The sequence below is a fragment of the Coenobita brevimanus genome, chromosome 55, assembly GCF_032717465.1.
Source record: "Coenobita brevimanus isolate Jiangsu-jjx chromosome 55, ASM3271746v2, whole genome shotgun sequence".
Lineage (NCBI taxonomy): Eukaryota > Metazoa > Arthropoda > Malacostraca > Decapoda > Coenobitidae > Coenobita > Coenobita brevimanus.
Window position 1 is genome coordinate 58,505,723 of NC_137008.1, and position 23,325 is coordinate 58,529,047.

The 23,325-nt window shown below is 40.4% G+C and overlaps 1 protein-coding gene and 2 non-coding genes across 3 annotated transcripts in view; 2 read left to right on the plus strand and 1 right to left on the minus strand.

The window, feature by feature from the left end:
* Positions 1-17,941, minus strand: part of LOC145401404 (uncharacterized) — a 47,728-nt gene extending 29,787 nt beyond the window's left edge. The window contains exons 1-4 of the mRNA XM_080273742.1: positions 17,777-17,941; positions 10,897-11,031; positions 7,324-7,328; positions 2,094-2,309 (exon numbers count right to left, since the gene is read on the minus strand). Coding sequence (XP_080129868.1) covers positions 2,094-2,309; positions 7,324-7,328; positions 10,897-11,031; positions 17,777-17,941 — 521 coding nt within the window. The remainder of the gene's footprint in view (positions 1-2,093; positions 2,310-7,323; positions 7,329-10,896; positions 11,032-17,776) is intronic.
* On the plus strand, positions 3,290-3,408 carry LOC145401545 (5S ribosomal RNA). The gene has a single exon (XR_013897634.1). It is a non-coding gene; the product is annotated as a 5S ribosomal RNA (ribosomal RNA).
* LOC145401532 (5S ribosomal RNA) lies at positions 8,946-9,064 on the plus strand. The gene has a single exon (XR_013897622.1). It is a non-coding gene; the product is annotated as a 5S ribosomal RNA (ribosomal RNA).
* Positions 17,942-23,325: the final 5,384 nt, after the last annotated feature.

A 23,325-nucleotide genomic window follows, 5' to 3' on the forward strand; every position in this document is an offset into this window, starting at 1 on the left:
CAAAGATGTCAAAGTTTAGTGCAAGACCTACAATTATATTTAGGCACAACGTATATAAAGCACAGCACAACTCAGTAGTAGTAGTAGTAGTAGTACAGAAGTAGTAGCAGTAGCAGTAGTAGCAGTAGCAGTAGTAGTAATAGCAGTAGTAGTAGTAGTAGTAGTAGTAATAAATATAATAATAATAATAATAATAATAATAATGATAATAATAATAATGATAATAATAATATTAATAATAATAATAATAATGATAATAATAATAATAATAATAATAATAATAATAATAATAATAATAATAAAAGTTTAGCTTGAGCATATACTGTACCTCCTCTGCCATCCCACAAATTCTTATAGGATACGCTGTTGACTGCCAATTCAAAAATACTGTATAAATGTATAGGCACAGTACTATGATTCTTTCTCAAAACCTTTAAGGATATATCAAATTTTTAGATGTATCTACTAACCTATCCACATATACACAAGTATTCATTGTTGGATCAAAAAATTTGGGAAAATACACTGCATAGTATACTGAAATAACTTAACCAAAAAATTCTCTGCAAATCATTTCTATAAGAAAAATAATTCTGGTGTTGGTATTTCTGATATATTATACATTAGTAAAGTACTTAGTACCTTGGAAAAAAACTGTATGAAAAGACTGAACCCAATATATTAAAAATCTAAAAATAAATGGACAAACAAATCGTAATATTAAATTTTCTTTTAGAACAAGTTAGCCTAATTCATTTTTCAGTGTGTGTGTGTGTGTGTGTGTGTGTGTGTGTGTGTGTGTGTGTGTGTGTGTGTGTGTGTGTGTGTGTGTGTGTGTGTTTGTACTTCATGAGTCAACATTTTTCTACCTACACTACACAAATGCAATTCTGTACATAACCTTGCTTGCCATTATTCATTACACTCTCACCAACTAGGGCACTGATCAGTAACTTTATTGATTAGTGATGATCACTCCTTCACTGACTGGTCAAAGTAAAGCAGAATTTCCTAAACTGCACTCTTATGAGACTGGGCACATGCCGTGATCTGAGAATTCTGTGATTAAGAAATAACTGATCTTATCGGAAAATTGCTTATGAGTCTGTCATCTTGGAAAAGTTGCCCCTCTTTTCCTCAAACCTATATCAAACTGGTCACCTGCGAACACTAACAACCTTCATGCTTGGCATGAGAAGGAAGTGCTGTGATTGGCTTGTAGTCAGTGCTATGACTGAATATGATTTGTTTAGTAACTGACATGCTTGACTATGACTGGCTTATGCCCAGCTAGATGCGCAGACTTAAGGTAAAGGTGGCACATATTACACGAGGCATTGGAAAATCATCACTTTTTATGGCTGCATCTGTGAATTTCGGGTCATATCCACGGTTTATTGATGTTGTAAACTTGCATGATGTTGCCGCATATTATGAATCCAATATTTAAAATCACACAATTTAGGAGATTCTGCTGTAGTTACCCTTTCAATCAAGGGAATTTCCTATGAAGCTGAGAAAAGAATAATCCACTATTATCCAGAATTAAAGAAGATTGATGCCCTCATGCTAAAGTGATTAACTGAGACTGTTTCTAACATCTTCAGCCTATTAAAAATCTATCTAGAAAAAAAATAAGAGATGATCTCATTAAATGAGCATGATACCAATTACATATGGTAACTATTAATGTACTGGCCATTTAAATAACTATTCAAGCAACAATCCACCAAAAGGCCAAGGACCAGTCAACTGATACCCACATTCTCCTGTGCTTGCAATATGACTAATCTGAACTCATCCTGACTGAAACTCAAAAACCCACAGGCTACGAACAATTCAATTAACTGCTTCATAAACAGTAAAACCAGCCTCTTAACCTCTTCACTCCAATGAGATACTTTTGTATTCTTGCTGCTACCAGATTTATTTTATTCAACTTGAGGGAGAAGCCTTGCAGTGTACAGTAAGTGGAGGCTATACCTATTCCCTCAAGCTCAAAAAGCCTCTTGAGCTGAATAAAACTGTCAAGCTCTAGCAAGCATAAGAAGTAAATCACCAGACTGAAAACGTTAACTTCTTTCCTCACTTACTATGCGTGAGTTTCCATTCGCTCTATACTGGTCTTCATCAGAGCTATATTGGAGTCGATCTTGGAGAGGAAGTCCAGTGGATCTGTCTCTGAGCAATCATGGAGACCACTTGGGGTGGAGGGGGTAGAAGGCAGCGACCGAGGTTGCTGCTGAGGAGACTGAGGAGTGGGAGACGTGGAGGCAGAGGTGCTGGAGTTGTTCCGACTGCCTTCAGAACTCCTGGTGAAATTTTTTTTTTTTTAATGAGTCTTTATTAGTAAATAAAATACTTAACAATATACTAAACTGATGATAACTTAATGACCAATACCTATAATGTGATCCCTTGGTTATCGTATATTTGGTTATAGCAGGTCTTGTCCCTGCAGGATGAAAATCATTCCTCCTGTTGTTATTAATTTTTTGGCTAAAAAACATTGTTATCATGCACCTGAGCTGGTTTCTGTTGACAATGATTTAAAGTATCTGTGGTTTCTGATGGCTTTAAGGGATTCAATGCCGAGGCCCTACTGTAGGAGATAATCCCAAGTGGTGGAGATCACTTACTCTCCACACCCTAGCCTCACAACCCTTTCCTTGCTCATCTCAGGTCTTTTCTATGGTAAGGTATGTGTCTTGTCCTCACTGAGCCCTTTTCACCACTTTCTATTAACCTAACCATGCCTGCATTTCTGATACTGACAAAAGCAGTATGCACGTATGTGTGTACGTATTTAATGGGTCTAAATTGTCGTAAAGGGGAAAATTTGGGTTTGCACTTATAATGTCTGGTACCAATTAGGACAAATCCCATAGGTCCTGTGCATTTATTATTGCCCAATTCCATCATCACGTACAGATACCTCTCGATTTACATGAGTTTAAATTACACGTTTTTTAAATAATACGATGTAAAAATTCTGTCTTTTTGTTTACAATATGTTTTTCTTAAAATAACATGATTTAAGAAAAAGCAAAACTTGCACCATGGGGCATTTCATTTTGTGGCCACCAGAGGTCTCACACTGTCGGTCGGAGAAGGACTGATTCGGATGAGTTATTGTAATGTCAGCACCCTGTGCTGCTCCTCTCAATCTGTTCAGTGTGTGTACATAATTCAAGTGTAATTAATGTATGGAATTATTGTACGGTATAACTATTTTATTTACCACATAGTACTATAGAGAGTACACAGAATCTAACTCCTTCAATTAACATCCAACGGCCATGCCACGTTGAGTACACCGCTTCCCGTCCGATAAGCGAAGTTAAGCAACGTTGGGTCTGGTTAGTACTTGGATGGGTGACCGCCTGGGAACACCAGATGCTGTTGGCATAACGTTCTCCCTACGTGTCAAGTGGGGTTGGTGGAGGATTAGTGCCCCTCCCTGTAAAACAATTAACTCTAAGCCCTTGGCCACCCCGTTTGGGATACATGGCATCTGGCAATGAATGAATGATTATTCATGTGGGAAAATTATGCTTAAATTATACAAAATTCAAATTACACAACTTCCTCTGGAACACATTACTCGTGTAAATCAAGAGGTACCTGTACCCTGTTCGGTACCAATTATGTGCAATACCCAAGGGATCAGTGTATAAGATACCATTGTAATTATAATGTAACATTAGGGGCTGGGTTGTGAGAGACAGATCGAAAAAGACCTGAGACGAGGTCATGGAGTGCGACCTCGGAAATAAGAGACTAAAGAGTGAGGCTGCCAAAGCTTGAACAGCATGGACAGCCACCATTAGGTGACCAGGGCCAATGCATGCAAGCATGTCTGAGCCTTTATAAACTATACGAACGAATTATGTGATACAACAAACTGTGTATTAGTGAAGTCAGTGCAACTGAGCTGCTATACTGCACAGACTGACTTGCCATGGAATTTTCCACCAACCAACCCTCACAATCATTTCATTCGTTTATAGTAGCTCCAACATGCTTGCATGCATCAGCCTTGGTCACCCAGTGGCAGCTCTCCATGCAGCTCAATCTCTGGCAGCTTCCCTTTTCAGACCCTTATCCCTGTGGTCAAACTCTATGACCTCATCCCAGGTCTTTTTTTCAGTCTGCCTAACGCACCTATAAACCCAACGATAACACTTCTCACTTTCTGCACCAAACTGTCATCCTCCATCCTCTCCACAGGTCCAATCCATCTAAATCTACCTCTCTTCAACACAACACCAATACACTCCAGTCCCAACCTTCCTCTTAACTCTTCCACTGTAAGCCTAGTCCCCCCCCCCCCCAAAGCCTCGCATTCAAGGACACACTGCACATCCACATAATCACTGTCATTTCTGTATGTTTGAGCCTGCGATATCCTCTTCTTTTACTGCCCAGGTCTCACTGCCATACAGCATTAAATTCCTAACACATTCTGCATACAAAGATCCCTTAGCATGGAGGATGAGCCCTGAAATGTCAGCAGAGGCAACTGAACTACTTCCAACCACTCCTCACTCTAATCACAGAGGTAGCTCCAGCCCCACCTCCAGCACATAACATGTCTTCCAAGTAACAAAACCTCCACACACTTGAGAGACTCACCAGCAAGTTCAATCCTTTCACACCTGGCAATCTCCACATGCTCTTCCCAACACACGGCACATCATCCACTCAGTGTAGAAATGCCTTACGATCTCTACACTGAGTGACAAACCAAATGGTTTCCTGTACCCAGGAAACCATTTCCTACACTGGGTGGTAACCATATAACCAGGGTTTTTGGCAGGGTTAAGTGTTCCCTAGATTCCCCTATCCAAAATCACTTAACCATGGCAGTTGTTTCAGAGAGCCTCAGAGGGCCCAATACCTGCCTAGGGCCACAACCAAATGAGCAGATTCGCAAGGCCATGTGGAATGTGAATGGTGTGAATGAGGAGAGCAAAAGCGTGCCCAAGACCTGCCTAAGACCCCAATCAAATGGGCAGATTCCCAAGGCCATGTGGAATGTGAAAGGTGTGAATGAGGAGAGCAAAAGTGTGCCCAATACCTGCCTAGGGCCCCAACCAAATGGGCAGATTCGCAAGACCATGTGGAATGTGAAAGGTGTGAATGAGGAGAGCAAAAGTGTGGAAGTGACAAATGTGTTCAAGAGTGCGAGATATGCCGTGATGGCACTGTGTGAAACAAAGATGAAAGGGTGTGAAGTGGACAAGTGGAAGGGTGTGAAATGTGTAATACTGGGCATGAAGGGGTGAGGAAGATGCAAGGAAGGAGTTGCTTTGTTGATGAATGATATGTGGCAGTGGAATGAGAGATTACAAATGTGTCAGCTCGTGGTGTATGTATGTCAAGTCCAAGTTTGAGAAGGTGAAAATGGTGGTAATTGTAGGGTATGCACTGTGTGAGGACAGGAGTGAGAGAGGGAAAGACAGGTTTTGGGATAAGCTGGATGAAGCAGTGGGAGAAATGCCCAGGAGCTATTATGCGATCGTAAAGGATGATAAGAATGGAAGAGTAGGCACTGGTCCTGAGGATAACATAATGGGTTGTAATGGAGTACCAGGAGTAAATGATAATGGAAAGCGACTGAAGGATATGTTTCAAGAAAGGAGGGTGTGCATTTGTAACTCGTACTTCAAACACAAAGATGCACATAAATCAACATGGTACCGAGGGAACGGGGATCGTGTTGAAAGAAGCCCGATTGAGTACGTGCTCGAAAGGTTGATGCTGGGAATGGTTGCGGATACGAGGGCCGTGAATGGAAGATGTGGATCAGATCATATGACTGTTGTATGTAAGATCAAGCTGGGAGGAATGAGGTGGACCAGGAGAGAGAGGAGCAGTCATGGAGGAAGACAAAGTCAAGAAGCAGAGGATCAAAGAAACGGCAGAGATGAATACAGGACCAAAGTAGGGGAGGGGTTAGAATCAGTGAATTGGAATGAAATGGATCTCGACAGCCTGTGGAATGCATACCAGGTACCGGTATAGGGATTGCTTGGTTATTAATGCTCAAGCAGTGTGTGGTGTGATAAGAGCAACAACAAAGAATGGTATGGCATGGTGGGATGAACAGGTTAAGAGAGCAGTGGAGGAAAAGAGGAAGAAAAGCTAGAGTGGTTACAGGACAGGGGTTCAATTGAAATAACCAAATATACTGACAGCAAGAAGCACGTAAAGAGACTAGTGAAGTGGAAAAATGAGGAGGTAAATGATGACCTAGGAAAAAAAATGAATGCAAACTACTTTGAAAATAGGGAGTTATTCTGGAAAGAGGTGGACAAATATAGAAGTGACAGCGGAACGAAATGTGAAAGTGTTAAGGATGTATGTGGAAGAACATTAACCCATGGGGATGATTTAAGAACCAGATGGAAAGAATATTTTGAAAGCCTGATGAATGGGAATTGAGAGGGCTGAGTGGCTGTAAACATGATTGGTTTTGGGGGTGTGCAGAGAAGGAATGCAGTGCCAGGAGACGTGACACTCACACAGGTGAAGAATGCTGTGAAGGGGCTGAAAAATGGGAAAGCAGCTGGAGTTGATGAGGTGCATGATGAGATGATAAAGTGTAGTGGAGAAAGCAGAATGAATCCTTGTTGGAGCTATGTAAGATGGCATGGATGAACGGAACTGTGCTGGCAGATTGGAAAATGCTGTGACTGTACCCCTGTACAAAAATAAAGGTGAGCGAAGTGAGTGCAAGAATTATCGTGGCATAAGTTTATTGAGTGTGGTAGGGAAGGTATTATTACAGAGTAAGTAGGAGACTTATCAGACGTCCTAGTGAGTGACAAACAGGGTGACTTTAGGAGTGGCAAAGGATGTGTAATCAAATATTTGCAGTAAGATAGATAGTGGAGAAGGCTTGTGAGGACTATATGGTGTTTATGACACTTATGGATCTGGAAAAAGCATAAGACAGAGCGGACAGAGAAGAATCATGGAAGGTTTTGTGCATGTACGGTGTAGATGGCAAGCTGCTAGTGCTGTTGGTAGTGAGGCATGTGTAAGGGTAAATGGGCATCTAAATGAATGGTTCACGATCAGTGTGGGAGTGTCGCAAGGTTGTGTGATGTCCCCATGGTTGTTCAATATATATATATATATATATGGATGGAGTGATGAGAGAAGTAAAAACACAAGTAATGGAGAGACGGATGGCATTGGTAATGAATGGAAAATCTCAAATCTGTTGAATGCTGATGATGCAGTACCGTACTACTTGCATATACCAGACAAGAACTTGGTAGACAAGTACAGAGTTTTGCTGATGTCTGTGAGCACTGTGCCTCGATGGTAAACGTAGAAAAGAGTAAAGTGATGGTTACTGAGAGAGAGAAGATGACTTCCTGTGTGATGTTACAGTGAATGGAGTGAGACTGGAACTGGTGAGAGAGTTCAAATACCTGGGCACAGAGATAGAAAAAGGAGGAAAATGTGCAAAAGAAGTGAAAGTTCAGTGGCTCTAGGAAGGAAAATAGTTGATGCTATGAAGGCTTTAATAAGGAACAAAGGCTTGAGTGTTGCAGCTGCATGAAGATTAAATGAAGGAGTGTAGTACCAGTTTAACATGTGTATGAGACTATGGTGTGGCATGAAAATGAAAAGTCAGGAGTGAATGCAGTGGAGATGGGACTGCTGAGGAATATATGTGGAGTACAGACAGTGGACAGGATATGAAATAATGTGATCCGTGAAAGATGTGGAGTGAGGAAGTCTGTGGACACCAGAATTGAAGTGTGTGTACTGAGATGGTATGGTCATGTGGAATGGACAACAACAGAGTGGTGAAAAAGGTATAACTGAGCAAATTTGATGGAATAAGGAGGCGAGGTAGGCCAAGGAGAGGGTGGAGGGATATGGTGTTTAAGTGTGTGAGGAAGAGACGTATGGAAGTCAGTGAGACTTGGGGACTAACAAGAGATCAAGCTGGCTGGATGAATGTTGTGAGAAGTGCATGATCAGGGATTTGGCACCCCTTTTTAACGTGACAGCGTCAAGATTGGCTCTATGTGATACATTTATGTGAAGCTACAGAACTTGGTGAATGTTTTTGGCATATCTGATAGAGCCAGGATTCTGGGGGCTTGAATGATGAGTGAATGGAAGCACAGCCCATTGGACTGGGCAAACTACGGTTGTCTGGACATTGCTACTCCTCACCCTGCCCTAAGGTGGCAAAGGAGGTCCAGATGATGATGATGAACAAAAAATAAATAAATAAATAATTGATAAAACTGGTAATATATACAGTATATATATATATATATATATATATATATAAAACTATCCAAGCCATGAATATTCCTTAACTCTTGCCATGCTGCAGATGTCATGAGGCACAATGGTCTGCATGGGCCATGCTGCATGCTTTATAGGAGGTACAATATACAATGGTTAGCTATAAAACAAAGCAGGTAAACTACCTTACAAAGAAGACCGGCAAGGGTTAGAAGTCCCATTTTCTCTGCCCTTACTCCTGACATTTCACGATCATACAAAATGAAAGTCACAAATCCATAGGTTAACCTTGAGATTCCAATGACACTTCTTGGCGTCATTTCAAGTCCAACCTCAAAGATTCCGATGACGAATTTATTTGTCATTTAAAGATACTTTTGTAAAATATTCACAATAAATCGGGTTTACGCATCATAACGAAGAGACTCGGGAATGTTGCGAAACGCCTGTTCTGTGCATGGCAGCCAGTGTGCACTTGGTATGACTTCATCATTGTAATCGTAATTTGTTGCAGTTCTGCATGGATAAAACCAGATTTATATATACCTTGCCTTAGGGTGAGAAAGGAGGTCCGGATGATGATGATGATGATATTTTTTTGCCAAATATTTATGGATTTCGGAAGCAACGGACAATATCTGCTGACACAGAATTAATGTTCTGTAGCCAACGGCCATACCACATTGAGTACACCGCTTCCCGTCTGATCAGCGAAGTTAAGCAACGTTGGGTCTGGTTAGTACTTGGATGGGTGACCGCCTGGGAACACCAGATGCTGTGGGCATAACGTTCTCCCTACATGTCAAGTGGGGTTGGTGGAGGATTGTGCCCCTCCCTGTAAAACAATAAACTCTAAGCCCTAGGCCACCCCATTTGGGATACATGGTGTCTGGCAATGAACGAATGAATGATTTTTCTACGGCATGGTGGAGGGGGGGAGAGGGAGGGGGAGGCCGAGGATGAGATGGAGGGATGGGGTGGAGAGGTATATGAGAAAAGGGGGTGTGAGTTGGGAGCAGGGCAGTGAAATGGCGGGGGACAGGGCGACATGGAGGCGATTTGTTTGTGGCCACCCCAAACGGGATTGAGGCGTCTGGCAATAGACAGATGGTATAAAATTCTTGGTTTTTGCCTAACTTCAACTCATCATTTTGACTTTTTATTTTCTTTGTTTTCCTTTTCTGAATATACTGCAATCAAGTACAACTACTATGATTCAAAATAACACCATGACCAGCATCTTATCATAAAAAGTGTACAGTTATACCTCGATATATGATTCCCCTAGATGCGATACCCCAGCTTTACGATGGGGGTAGAAATACCACCACACCCTGCCTAATGATGGCCAAACCTTGACTTAACGATGGGTTTTTATTTTTTTTTTTTACCGATTTTGATGATATTTTAGACTAAAAATGTGTTTTGGTTGTTTTATAAACTGTTTTTAGACTTAGATTAATGTGTTTTAGTCACAGGTGGGGTGATATCTTATCATTCTGAGGTACAGTTTACTAAGCTTGATTGTTTCCAGACTTATACATGGAGATTTTCAATTTTATCAGTTGGTTTTAGTGAGTTATTTACCGGTGTTAGGTTTCGATTAGCTTCTTTTACAGGTGTTAGGCCATTTAGATTGGCTTTAAACTTTTTTAGCTCATTTGGGTGGGTTTTGGACTTGGTCTGGGGGGGAAAACCAGTGCTGAAAAACGCATCCCATTACTTTTCATGTTAAATCTACCCCGATATACAATATCCCACCTAACGACGGGTTTTTACCTGACCAACTGCATCGTTAAACTGGGGTATACCTGTATTTAAAGTGACTGATCAAAGAAAAAGATCATAAAGTGAATGTGGCTTAGAATCATAAAAAATTGTGCATCTTTCTCCTTTCTCTTTACTGTGCAATAAAATGCAGAAATTATCATAACCTATATGTCATTGTAAAGGTAAGTTACTGTAGTTTTGAATGGTTTAAACCACATTTATATATCTTTATTATTATTTTTTTCCCCCGAATATTGTTCTATGGCAATTTATAAAATTTTTGGTTTTCGCCTAACTTCAACTATCATTTTGACTTATTTTCTTTGTTTCCCTTTTCTGAACATGCTACAATAAAGTACAACTATTCAGCTTTAAAATGACACCACAACCAACATTCTATCATGAAGAGTGTATTTACATAGAGCGATCTAAGAAAGATATCACAACATGAAAATGTGGGTCATCGCCTGGCTTAGAAACCTGATAGGGTTAATTAAGACACCTTGATAGTCTCTTGCAATCTCCACACTCAATCCTCTGATTTATTTAACAGCTTACATAGCACTGGCCACCTTTGTAAGTGAATGAACAAACAAATCAGCTCTCTGTATTAATGACATACTGTACTGAAAAGGTCAGCAAAGAGGGATGGTCAGAACTTAGTTCTGAGGACTAATGAAATGAGAACTTCAGCTCTCCATATCACCAGCCTTCCCATCCTCCTTGGAAGTACCACCCTGATTGGGTGATGCTATAGCTTACTTCCTACAACAATACTGACTACCGGTATAGCTATGGCATCACATCTTACCTGTCTGAAGTCTGTGGAACAGTTTGGGAGTTTACGGGGAGAGTTGGCGCCCCTGCAGCTCCACCATTCAGGGCCTCATAAACGGCTCTGCTCACAGGAACATCCAGGTAATCGTGAAGGAACATAGCTTCTCCTGACCACAGTTTGTTGTGTTGCTTTATACTCTCCATCTGGGTGTGGAAGGAAAGCACTGATGAAGCATCTTACAAGTACTGAATATTTATAACCAGTGCAGTAACTAATTACATAAGCCTTCACCGAACCTTTTTTTGATCTATGACTCACACTCAGCTAAAGAAAATAATCTGGCATTAGCTGACATACTATAATATACCTTGCTGTTGTCCCACCCATAAGATGGTTAATGGCGACAATATTAACACTCAAGCTCCTATGACTCACTATCAACTGATGAAAACATTGTCTGGCATTAGCTGGTAAATTTGATTAGAATACTGTACAAGACTTGTCCAAACCATTATAGGGTTAACAAGTTTTTCACAATACAGGTACTTTGCAATCAGTTTACGTCATATTCCATGATGCATAAAATATTTGTATTTCTGTAAAGAGGGGTCAGGATGTGCTGTAAAGGTTAATGGCTGAAGCAACTCACACTACCATGAGTCAGTACCGGTAACTTAACTCTTAATCTCTTCAGCTGTTTAGTATTGGTCCTGGATTATTATATTTAACACAGATATCAGGCACAACTCATCACAAACTTGATATACCTAATAGGAAAACTTTCTATAATGACTTGGAAATGAGACAGGGTCAGAATTCTGCAGACGAAGCATGTGAGGCCTATTCCACTGGGGCATGCTGCTGATAGTTTTCCCATGTAGGAACAAAGGCTGGGATAACAATAATAATAAACAGCAATACTGTAATATTCAGAAAAGGAAGGATGAGACTATATACTGTATATTAATCATGAAGCTGAAAAAACTGTATAGGTAAATGGTCAAAGTGGTCAAATTGTCAAAACTGAAGAAGTACGAGAAAACTAAGGTAAAAGATGACAATGAAGTCTCCAACAGTACATGATCTGTATAAGGAAATGGGACGAGGGGGGGGAAAGAGTCCTTAACCCCTTCCCTTCAGTACAATGTCTCTCAAATGCCACTATAAATAGTTTAATGCACAACAGTAAAATTTATGGAAGGCTTGGACGCAATAAAATTCATAAGTAATAAAAAAATATATATATTCTTACGGACAAAGTCAATGGGATCCATTTCTCCTCACTTGGCTCACCTGACTCGGTGCTACTAAATACCGATTTTCTTTTCGCCATAGTGGCTCATACACACCTAATTATCTGAAATCCACTTTTAAAAAATGTACTTAATATAACCTAATTAATAAATTAGGTTTCAGAACTAAAATGCGCCAATGTTAGCAGATATTTCTCTTTCAGATCGTCAGTGTTTGTATCTCAGTCAGGTGATGAGCGGTTGGCCAATGTTAGCAGATATTTCCCCTTCAGATCGTCAGCAAACCTTGACAGACTTCTATTTTGCATAAATATTTATTTTGAGTACAAAAAAATGTATCTGCATTGTAAATCGATATTTATACAAAACAAAAGTCTGTCAAGGCGAGTTGTTAGGCTAGAGTCAAAACATTTCTGCTAACTTCAAGCAATTTTCACTCTGAATCCTGATTTTCTAATAATTAAATTAAGCACAGATTTTTTACTGAATTTCAAATAATATGGTGAGCAAATCTTTATGGTGATAAAGTTTAAAATATTTTCCAAATTAAAATTGCCGATTTGGTTCAAGATCGAGATCACATTCGATGACTGCGTATTTGTATCTCAGTCAGCTGATGAGTGGTTGGCTCATCTTGTGGTGTTCTATTCCTTGTTCATTTTCCTCTTTGTTTTCCTCAGCTTTCTGATCTTCCTCTTATCATACCCTCCATATTCTCGTCAACAACTGTCTAAACAACCATTTTTAGGGTTGTAGCTACCATAGCAAAATACTGCAACTGTCAGTTATTATTATTGTTATTGTGTCAGTGTTATTATTTTATGCACTGTGTATGTTAGTTATGTTGGTACTGTATATGTAGCCTACAATCCCTACATGCCAGAATACTCCAGAATATCGGAATAATTGCTGGACAATATTGGAGAATTCGGACAAAAGATGGTAATAGTCTAGGGAATGGGATATGAGGCCGGACTTTTGTGATTCCCGGACTGGTCTCCCCCCCTTTTAATCCGGGAAATCAAGGGTCGAGTGTATATGCTGATATCCACAAGGAAAAGTTTACACGATATATCGTGTTTCCTTTTCCCTGTGGATATCAGCATATCTATGAATCAGGATTATTAAGTGATTTAATTGCATATATATATATATAATATATATATACCGGTATATAGATACTGTATGATAATTGGGTGCAGAAGGTGAGAAGTGTTAATATTCGGGATGGGGTTCTGAGGGGTAGACCAAGAAAGATGTGGCACGAGGTCATTAAGTGCGACCTCAGGGTTAAGGGACTGAACAGGGAGGCTGCAACAGATCGTGCAGCATGGAGAGCCACCATTAGGTGACAAAGGCCGACGCATACGTGAAAGATGTGGAGTGAGGAAGTCTGTGGACACCAGAACTGAAGAGATTGTACTGAGATGGTAGGTCATGTGGAGAGAATGGATTACAATAGAGTGATGAAAAGGTACAGTATATCTGAGCGAATCTAATGGAGGGAGGAGGCGAGGTAGGCTAAGGAGATGGAGATATGGTGGATGAGTGTGTGAGGAAGAGAGGTTTGGATGTCGGTGAGTTTAGGAGACTGACAAGAGATCGAGCTGGCTGGATGAATATTGCGAGGAGAAGTGCATGATCAGGGATTTGGTACCCCTTTTAACGTGACAGCATCCGGACTGATTCTATCAGATACATTTTTGTGAAGCTACAGAACGTGGTGAATGTTTTTGGCATATCCGATAGAGCCAGGATTCTGGGAGCTTGAATGATGAGTGAATGGAAGAGTGGCCCATTGGACTGGGCAAATTTGGGCTGTCTGGACACTGTTACTCCTCAACCTGCCCTAGGGTGTGAAAGGGGGTCCGGATGATGATGATGATCATGATATACTGTACAGAGTATTTACAGTATATATGTATATACAGTATGTATAAAAATTCAGTCACCCATTGCGCATGTCAAGCACTACCACATGCCTACTGGTGACTAGTAACGAACTAATGAACGCACTGGAGCTCTCACAGCACGTGAAAGATCTCCTGACACAATGTTGTGAAATGTGGAAAAAATTTGTAAGATCATTACAAACACAGAGAATGAAAGTAATACAAGTATGAGTGGCTGGTAGTATGAGGGAGGTGGGAAGAAAGGAAGGAATCAGTAGGATGGAAGTAGTGAAGGCAGTGAGAGAAAGTCACAATGGGGAAAGCCCCAGAAATTAATGGAGTGTGTGGTGAAATGCTGAAGCATGGAGGAGAGATACCGTAGTAGTAGAATGGATATGGGAGATGTGCAGATTTGCCTGGGAGGAAGGTAGAGTCTCAGAGGATTGGAAGTCAGTTATAATTATTCCCCTGTGCAAAGGAAATGGGGAAAGGGAAGTGTGTCGCAATCATAGGGGCATTTGTCTTCTTAGTGTAACACTGTACAAAAAGGATATGCAGGGCTCTTGCTAACTGCTGATGGCTGAGAGCCATTTGGCTCCTAAGGTTTCAGATTTACGAGCCAAATAAATTTTTAGTAGCCAAACTGACTACAAGACGAAAAATTTTACTTGCAATAAATATACAGTACAGTATTTATTTACATATTGTGACGATTAGAATCATATAATGAGGCTTTAAACATTCACAATGGCAACCAGGAAAGACTTAATAATCGATCACAACATGCTTTTTTGTTCATTTAAGTGAGATTTACTTATTTTCTTGTTTAGTCAGGCAATAGACAGATATATTTATGATACCATTATTCATGGCCATGGTTACGATTATGGCAGCTGTAAGCATATGCTCACGGACTATGATTACGGCAGCCGTAACCTAACCGAACCACCAAACATAACCGTTAATTCTAGTGGCTTAAGCTGAAATGTCGCAGTATTAACCTAACCTAACCTGACAACTCTAGCATTCATTATCAGTATAGCCTATGTATAAAAGCTCCGTAAGTGCCGTAGTCCTAGTACATGAGTGTAAGTGCATTATTATGGCTGCTGTAATCCTGACCACTTTAATTATTCATTTCCTATTGCGTGTTCAGCAGTTCAAAATACTCCTGACTAAGAGATCTACAGACTGGGCAGGGTGAATATTTGAAATTCCTCAGATGTCCCAAACTAAAGTTATTCCAGTTTTCTTATACCATAGACATGATAAAACCATGAAATTCTGACTGAAATCTGGGCTTCATATTAACCATAATAGTGGTAGGATACTTATTGACAGAGTTAGAGAAAGAACAGAGAAATTAGTTGGAGAAGAACAGGGAGGCTTTAGGAAGGGAAGAGGTTGTGTAGATCAGATATTCATTCTCAGATCTTTAGTGGAAAAGTTTCTAGAGATGGGAAAGAAGTTGTATGCGGCTTTCGTGGATTTGGAGAAAGCATATGACAGGGTGGATAGACTAGGATTGTGGAAAGTGTTAAGAATATATGGAGTAGATGGGAAGTTGTTGAATGCTGTGAAGAGTATGTACGATGGTGCAAAGGCTGCAGTGCGTGTGGATGGTGAACTAAGTGAATTTTTCTCTTCGAAAGTTGGGTTGAAGCAGGGATGTGTCATGTCTCCATGGTTGTTCAATCTGTACATGGATGGGGTAATAAAAGAGGTGCAAGGTAGGGTAGTGGATGTTGGAGTGGCCCTGGTGAGAGAGAATAGTGTTTGGAAACTCCCTGTACTGTTGTTTGCAGATGATACTGTGTTGTTGAGTGAAGACGAAGGGGAGCTGCAAGGCTTGGTGGATGAGTTTGGGAGAGTGTGTAAGAAACGGAATCTAAAGGTGAATGTAAGGAAGAGTAAAGTGATGGTCTTTGAGAGAGGTGAAGTCAGTGAATGTACAGTGAGGTTGGATGGTGAGGAATTGGAAAATGTGAGCACGTTTAAGTACTTGGGTAGTGTGATGAGTAAGGATGGAGGTTTGGAGGGTGAAGTGCTTGAAAGGGTACAGCAGGGAAGAAAGGTTGCTGGTTCTTTAAAAGCAGTGATAAGAAACAGGGAAGCGAGCATGGAAGTGAAAAAGTTACTACATGACAGTATTGTGATACCAACTCTAACGTACGGAAGTGAAGCTTGGACGTTGTTGGAAGGACACAAGTCAAGAGTGAGAGCCGTGGAAATGAGTTATTTAAGAGGAGCCTGTGGAGTCACATGGAGAGACAGGCTGACGAATGAGGATATAAAGGAGCATTGTGGTGTTGATGTGGATGTGACAGGAAGCGTTATGAGGAACACACTGAGGTGGTTTGGCCATGTGGAGAGGATGGAGGGTGAAAGACTGACGAAGAGAGTGTATGTGAGTGAGGTGGAGGGGGAAAGAGGGAGGGAGTGGCCGAGGATGAGATGGAGAGATGGAGTGGAGAAGTATATGAGAGAGGGGGGTGTGAGTTGGGAGCAGGGGAGTGAAATGGCGGGGGACAGGGCGACTTGGAGGCGATTTGTTTGTGGCCACCCCAAACGGGATTGAGGCGTCTGGCAATAGACACATAGATAGATGATCCTGTAACATACTGTACATGACTTATCATCTATCTATCTATCTATTGCCAGACGCCATAATCCCGTAAGGGGTGGCCATTTCACTTTGAGTTATTTGTTTACAGGAAGGGGCACTAACCCTCCACCAACCCACTTGCTGACACATAGGGAGCACATATGGTTTGGTTATATGGTTACCACCCAGCATTGTAAATGGTTTCCTGGCTTACAGGAAACCATTTGGTTTGTTACTCAATGTAAAGCCAACTGTAAAGGGAAGAAAAGCAATAAGAACTGACAAGAAAGATGGAAGAAATAAGAAGAGAGGAGGGCAGGCGCAGACAAAGAACGATAAAGACTAAGGAAGTAGCAGGCAGCACTACATCATGTGAGTGGATGATGGTCACCACCACCTACCACAATAACTATCATAATCTTCATATTTTTCATATATCTCAATTATGTGTGATGCAAATGTAGGCTAACGGGTCTTTAATTCATGGGCAGTCCTCTTAAAAAAAAAAAAAAAAAAAAAAAATCCAGCATGTGCACTTAGGCTACTGAAATTCACCTGCCCAAATTCAACAGATTTTTGGTGTACAATACTTGAGCTAGCAATAAAATACATTGTTCATACAGGTACCATATGACTTTTGATTAATTTTTTCAGTATGTCTATATACCATATGCAACAACAACATTACACAGAGATTGCAATATATGAATGTAGAAAATTGAGTATTGGGATCCACCAATGCAATAATGTGTCTACAACCACAGTGCTAAAACTGGAAGGACACTGTCAAGGAGACGAGTGGAGGTGGTGGTCATGATGATAATTAGGATTTTGATGATAATTCCTTCAAACAAATGATAATGCTGTTTGTTACTAGTTCTATTCTGCATTATACAATTACATTACCCATGTTAATACACATGAGCTTTACCATTACATGAATATTCGTAAAACTTAAAAGTTGATATGGTGCTAAAGTAAAACAAATTATAGGACTACCATAATCTTTAACACAACTGTTATTAATAATGCCATCTTCCTCAACAAATTTTAACCAACCGGCACCATTTTCACTCACTTCAACAATCATGCTTTGTATAATATAATCCTAGGTTCGATAATTGAGCCTGATTGCAGCAAGGTGGGAGTGTGCCTGGTAAACAAGACCGAACAGCTACCACTCAGTTCAACACCTTACCGTAACGCCATATCTGAGAGCGATGCCTTGTAAAGTGTCCTGTTTCGAGACTCTGTGCTTGATAACGTGCTCTGGCTTCTTCATGTTGACTGCAGTACTGCCGTAACGTCTATGAGGCTTAGTGGCGGCGCCCAGCAAGCCTTTCTCCTCGCTGCTCGCCGCCATCTTTGTTTTGAGCTGAGGTTGAGGGGGGCGGAGGGGGGGGGGGAGATGGCAGGGATGTAAGGATGCGCGATGATTTTAATTGACTCCTGTTAATACTACAATTTCTCACATGTTGCAAGTATTCAGTGAAGTCCTGTTTGAATACCTTTCATAATATGCAATCTTTGCAATCTTTTCATGGGATCACTACGGAAACGAAAGGTATTTCTTCATGATCTAGCAATGTCTGCACGTATGGCGCTAACGTATGAATTAAAGTTTTCATTAAATTTATACAGTTCTAAGTAACTTTCATTGTTACAGACATAACTGAGAATTTTATTCTGCCTAATGCTAGACAATTTCATTCAGCTGAGAGAATTTATTCTAAGAGGAAAAAGCAGGGCTTTAACTTCTTGACTCTACAAGCCCTGTCAGTGATTGAAGCTTAGTGCTAGTCAATGCGTAGCCTAAATTTTATTTCGATTACTTTTTCGTTGGTCAAGGCCCCACCTGAATGTTATACTGGCTAGTGCATGATGATTTTATTTGGGTAAGGAAAACCCCGTTCTCGCAGAAGGATTAATAGCCTAAAGCATGATAAAAGTCGACATGACACGAAGGGCTTATAATTTTCATTAGCTTAATAATGAAACAAATTTCTTTGCACCATATCACACCTTACGGAAGCCTTGTACAGACTTGCTGTGCATCCTCAAGGCATCATTTCGTGTCATGCTACCCCAGTTAGGCTGTATGGTGTGCGCTGGGATATGCAGAAGGACGATCTTCCTGGTCATATTTTAATAACTTGTAATTCCTTTAAGGTATGATTATTCAAAGGAATAGAAAAAAATATTTATGATATCCTGTACTGATGAATAGTTTTCACCCCCCCCCAAGCCTTCTGCCTATCTGAAAACAGAACAGTAAGCAGTGTTGACCTTGACAGGGGTGGCAGGAGGCAACCCACAGCCACTAACACCTTCACAATGTCATTATGACGTGACCTTGCAACTCTGCAATCAACCACTCCCCTCTTGCACGCATCCACACACGCAAGGCCCGGCCTCTCGGGGCCTAGCACTGTCTGGTAGAGATGAAAAACTGATTGATTGACTAATTGAAATGTTTAATGTTTTATATATATATATATATATATATATATATATATATATATATATATATATATATATATATATATATGATAGAAAGCATATACAACAAAGAGTTGGTGGGTCTTGCCACACACCTCCGTCAGCAAAGCTAGTTGCATACTGTAGTCAGTAGTTACAAAATGCTTACAGAGTAAAACAAAAGGAGGTGGTGGATCTTGAGAAGAACTAGGACTGCACCTGCAAGCTGATACATAAAACGAGCAAGATCAATAGCAAAATGTAATATGTAACTGTCAGTTGAACAAGGGCTCTCCTCCGTTCATGGACACTTCTTGTGTTAACATTATATTGCTGTTATTTAGCGTAGTTTACACTGTGCTGTTATATCCGCAGACTGTACTCCTGCGCAATCACTGTTAAGATTACACGTATTTTGCTTTGACTATGAATCGTATAACATCATACTAAATTAACGATGAGCTTTATTACCGCGGTGAACATTTTTACTTTCTTCTGGTGTGCTATTATCCGACTTCACTCGCCCTAGGAGGCCCTTCGTGTTCTCAAGATATTTTTATTAGTATTATTTATTGATTACCGGTAATACTTTACCACAAGGGCACAGGTCCTACAACTTTCCTATTCAAATGCTTCTTTCACAACTTAATTAGGTTAGGGTAGAAGTATCGGTCTGATAGGAACTGGGGTCTTCCACTGTTAGATGTAATGGCAATCCTAGGTAGGTAAAATCATAGGAGGTCTGGGGCGAAGCCCCCGTTAGGTTAGCAGGATCGTCAGTAACAAGCTGCTACGGGTGTCCAGGCAGCTCCCTTGAATACCTTAGAATGGGTAAAAAATTATTTACTCAATATACGTTTTATAGTTAAAAATCAACAAGCAATTATCTGTGTTGCATTTTGTACTAAAATTACTTTCCCTAGGAACATGAGAGTTTAAGAAGGCAGGTGGAATTATCGTGCCGTATGGTAAAGTTTTACCGGGATGATGATGATGATGATTTACTCTGAGAAACGACCTGTGTAGTTAGAGGCGGTGGCGACTTTAGTGCTATTTTAGGAATGTATAGAAAGCTATGAGCAGTGTAACCAGTGAGATGGTTACTACTACTACTACTACTAATTTCAACTTCCACCAACTGATGGGGTGAGTAGGGTAATGGCAGCAACAGCAGAAGCAGGAACAATTAGTAGTAGTAGTAGTAGTAGTAACCATCTCACTGGTTTAACAAGTCATTCGAAAACCCAGTCACTCATAGGCTAAGACGTCACATGAGCTAATTTTGAACATTTAGATGGCGTGCGGGAGTTACATTAACCCTTACTGCATCATAGCAGGTCTACTGTATAACAACGGACACGCTTGTTTTACTTCTGACCTACATTGTTTTACTTCTGACCAACATACTTCGCGGTATTGCTACCTGGGCAAAGGAGGGGGAGGGAGACGTGACGTAGGAGGTATCTTTTTTTTTTTTTTTTAGTCTTAATATTGGGTGCCAGACACTGCTTTTTGGACAACTTGAAGTATTCCGTTTCAGGATACGATCTGTATAACGTATACTTGTTGTTGAACTAAGAATTCTACACCCAATTTCATATCCGTAATTCACCGTTAATTTTACAGTACTAGCATGACAGTAGAACATTCTGCAATGAATATTATGTTTATGGATTCGTAATTATGCAACACTGCCTATTAAAAAAAAAATCGAGACATTACTGCAGTGATCAGAATCCTACCCACCCCATTCATTAGTGGAAACTTGGGTCATGATGATGTTAATCATAAATGACTGCAAATCTCCTAGGAAGCATTTTCAGGGACAAAAGTTCGCATAACATGACACCCCTGTTAAGGTATCTCGTGGCTAATATTCCTTAACTGAGAGATTTGGCATGTTTCTTTGCCAAGACAATATTCTTTTTAGTGTGTCAGTGACGAAAGTGGCGGACATGTCCAGGCACCCGTATGAAGTAACCGAGAGGTGTCACTGACCGTACAGCGAAAAAAAGGACACACAGAGGAGGTGTGGGCAGAACATCAAGTGGTACACCGAACACTTGCAGGGTGTAAAAATATATTGCTCAATTCTCTCTTACCCCAGCCTTACTTAATCATCTCACCACGATGACGTCTTTTTCACTGTATTCTTGCTACTCGAAATTAGTTGGCGCCACTGCTCTGACACAATACTAACCAACTTATGAACTGAAAGTTATGCAGTTATTTTGGAGACTGAGCGCTAGTGAATTCTTTAGAAGTGGTACCTTTGAGAAGTAGATTACTTCTAGACGATTTTACTCAGCTTTTCTTTTCTTTCTGTTACGAACTGGAGGGCTAAGATAAAATATAGCCTTTATTAGGCGAATTCTTTTACTCCAAGACGTCCCTCTGTGTAGTATAAAAGTGGCTGGAGGTAGGAAGAATAAGATAAAACCTTCCTCGGATGGAAGAGGCTCATAACAAGATATTTTTCTTCTAGTAGCTAATATTAGCATTTGAAGTAAGATAAGTTTAAAAATGATTCTGCACTCGACTTGTCCACCTTTCAGTAATAATAACCTACTTACGGCAGAGAAATCGTAATTTCATAAATTTAGGTCTAGGGCTGATATACAAAATGGCTTGAGAAAACTATTCTCTAACACCCAAAACTATTCTTACAGGGACGATAAGGAAAAAGAAAGTAGAACCTTCCCATGTCCGTTGGTCTTTCTAGAAGAAAAATCTTACAACAGGGAAGGTATCGCAAATTACTTTGCAAGTTTCTCTTAGCCACTTACTCCACCCAGGTAAAATACTTTCAAAGTGTGTAGTGTACTTCGCTCTGTAGTATAAACAATGAATACTGGTTAATCTTAACATATTCTTGCAACCAAGAGTACGTTTACAGTAGCTATACCGTCTAGAAACTGTCAAAACCCAGTAAGATTATATTCGCCAGTCTTAATCAAGTAAGCAAAAATTTCGCTTCAACAGAAGCGTAAAGGAATATCTGATAACCTTGTACACAAGTGTACAACACCCTTAACCATTCGAACACACGCACGCACCTAGACGACACGCCCACACCAAGCAGAGTCCTGAGGCAAAGGTGTCTGAATAAGTGGCAGGCGAGACAGGCCCTAGCATTTACCTTAATCATGACGGATAGACCCGCCCTTGTCCAGTCCTACCCCCTGGCAGCCATCTCTGTCACGAGGTGGCGGATTCCAGTGGGGAAAAGAGGATAGCTGAACTGTTGTGCCTCTTTCTTACCGGTTGAATTCTGCATATGGGACGTTATTTTCTTTTGTATGTTATAATAAAAACTGTCAGTTTGAGAAATAATAATATATAAACACCACATGGAAGCAAAATAAATCACTAAGGAAGAGGAGTTAGAAAGCGTTCCAAGGCCACGAGAAAACGGCCTTAGGAAGGAAGCACACGCATTCTTTTGTAGCAGTTCATTATCTGATATCTATCCATGCCATGTCAAGGTGCAGAGAAGCCATACCCTTGTTACTTGTCCAACCAACACCTGGACATACTTGTGACTGTCAAGGCGACTGTATGCAGCTCGGGAGGGATCCATACTGGAACACTACCCTTTGAACAAACGAATCGTATTAGAATGATACTTTGCATTTGGGGAGAACTTTCAAAGCAGGCCACATATCGGAGAACTCCACTGCAGCCAGATCAGATAAAGAACAATTTTCGCTGCTAATGGCACAGGTTTAGTATTCTGCTCAAGCTAACATACACCATATCATTTTCTTCAGATGTCAGAAATCCAAGTGGTCAAAGTATTAAAATGCAAGTAAGAGCTGCTCTCATATACTTTGTGTGTTAAAATGTAGGTAGACACTATTGCGCTTAGCTTGTATTGTTGCTACAGATGACCTAGGTGTTTTATTCGGACAAAAACTATCAGGATTAAATTATGGAAAACTCTACCACTCAGTGAGCTGATATTCATCTCGATTAAAAATTTTGCTACTGATTTTGAGGCTGACACCATAAGGGCGTCAAATAATTCTGAGGATGAGGTCTATACTGTCCGAAATATTAAGCCTACACATACATCAAGTTCCGCTTCTGTTACACCTAGTTGACACACATAAGATTTAGTTCAGCTAAATCTCCGCAATCAAAGGGTTAACCTCTCTGATCAGACATTGCAGGAGGCCCTCAGACAGGCGGCTAAGGTTTGAATCTCCATTCAAAATATACAGTAGATGGCCTGTATTCTCGTCGGTTAAGGAAGTTTCCTGACACCTT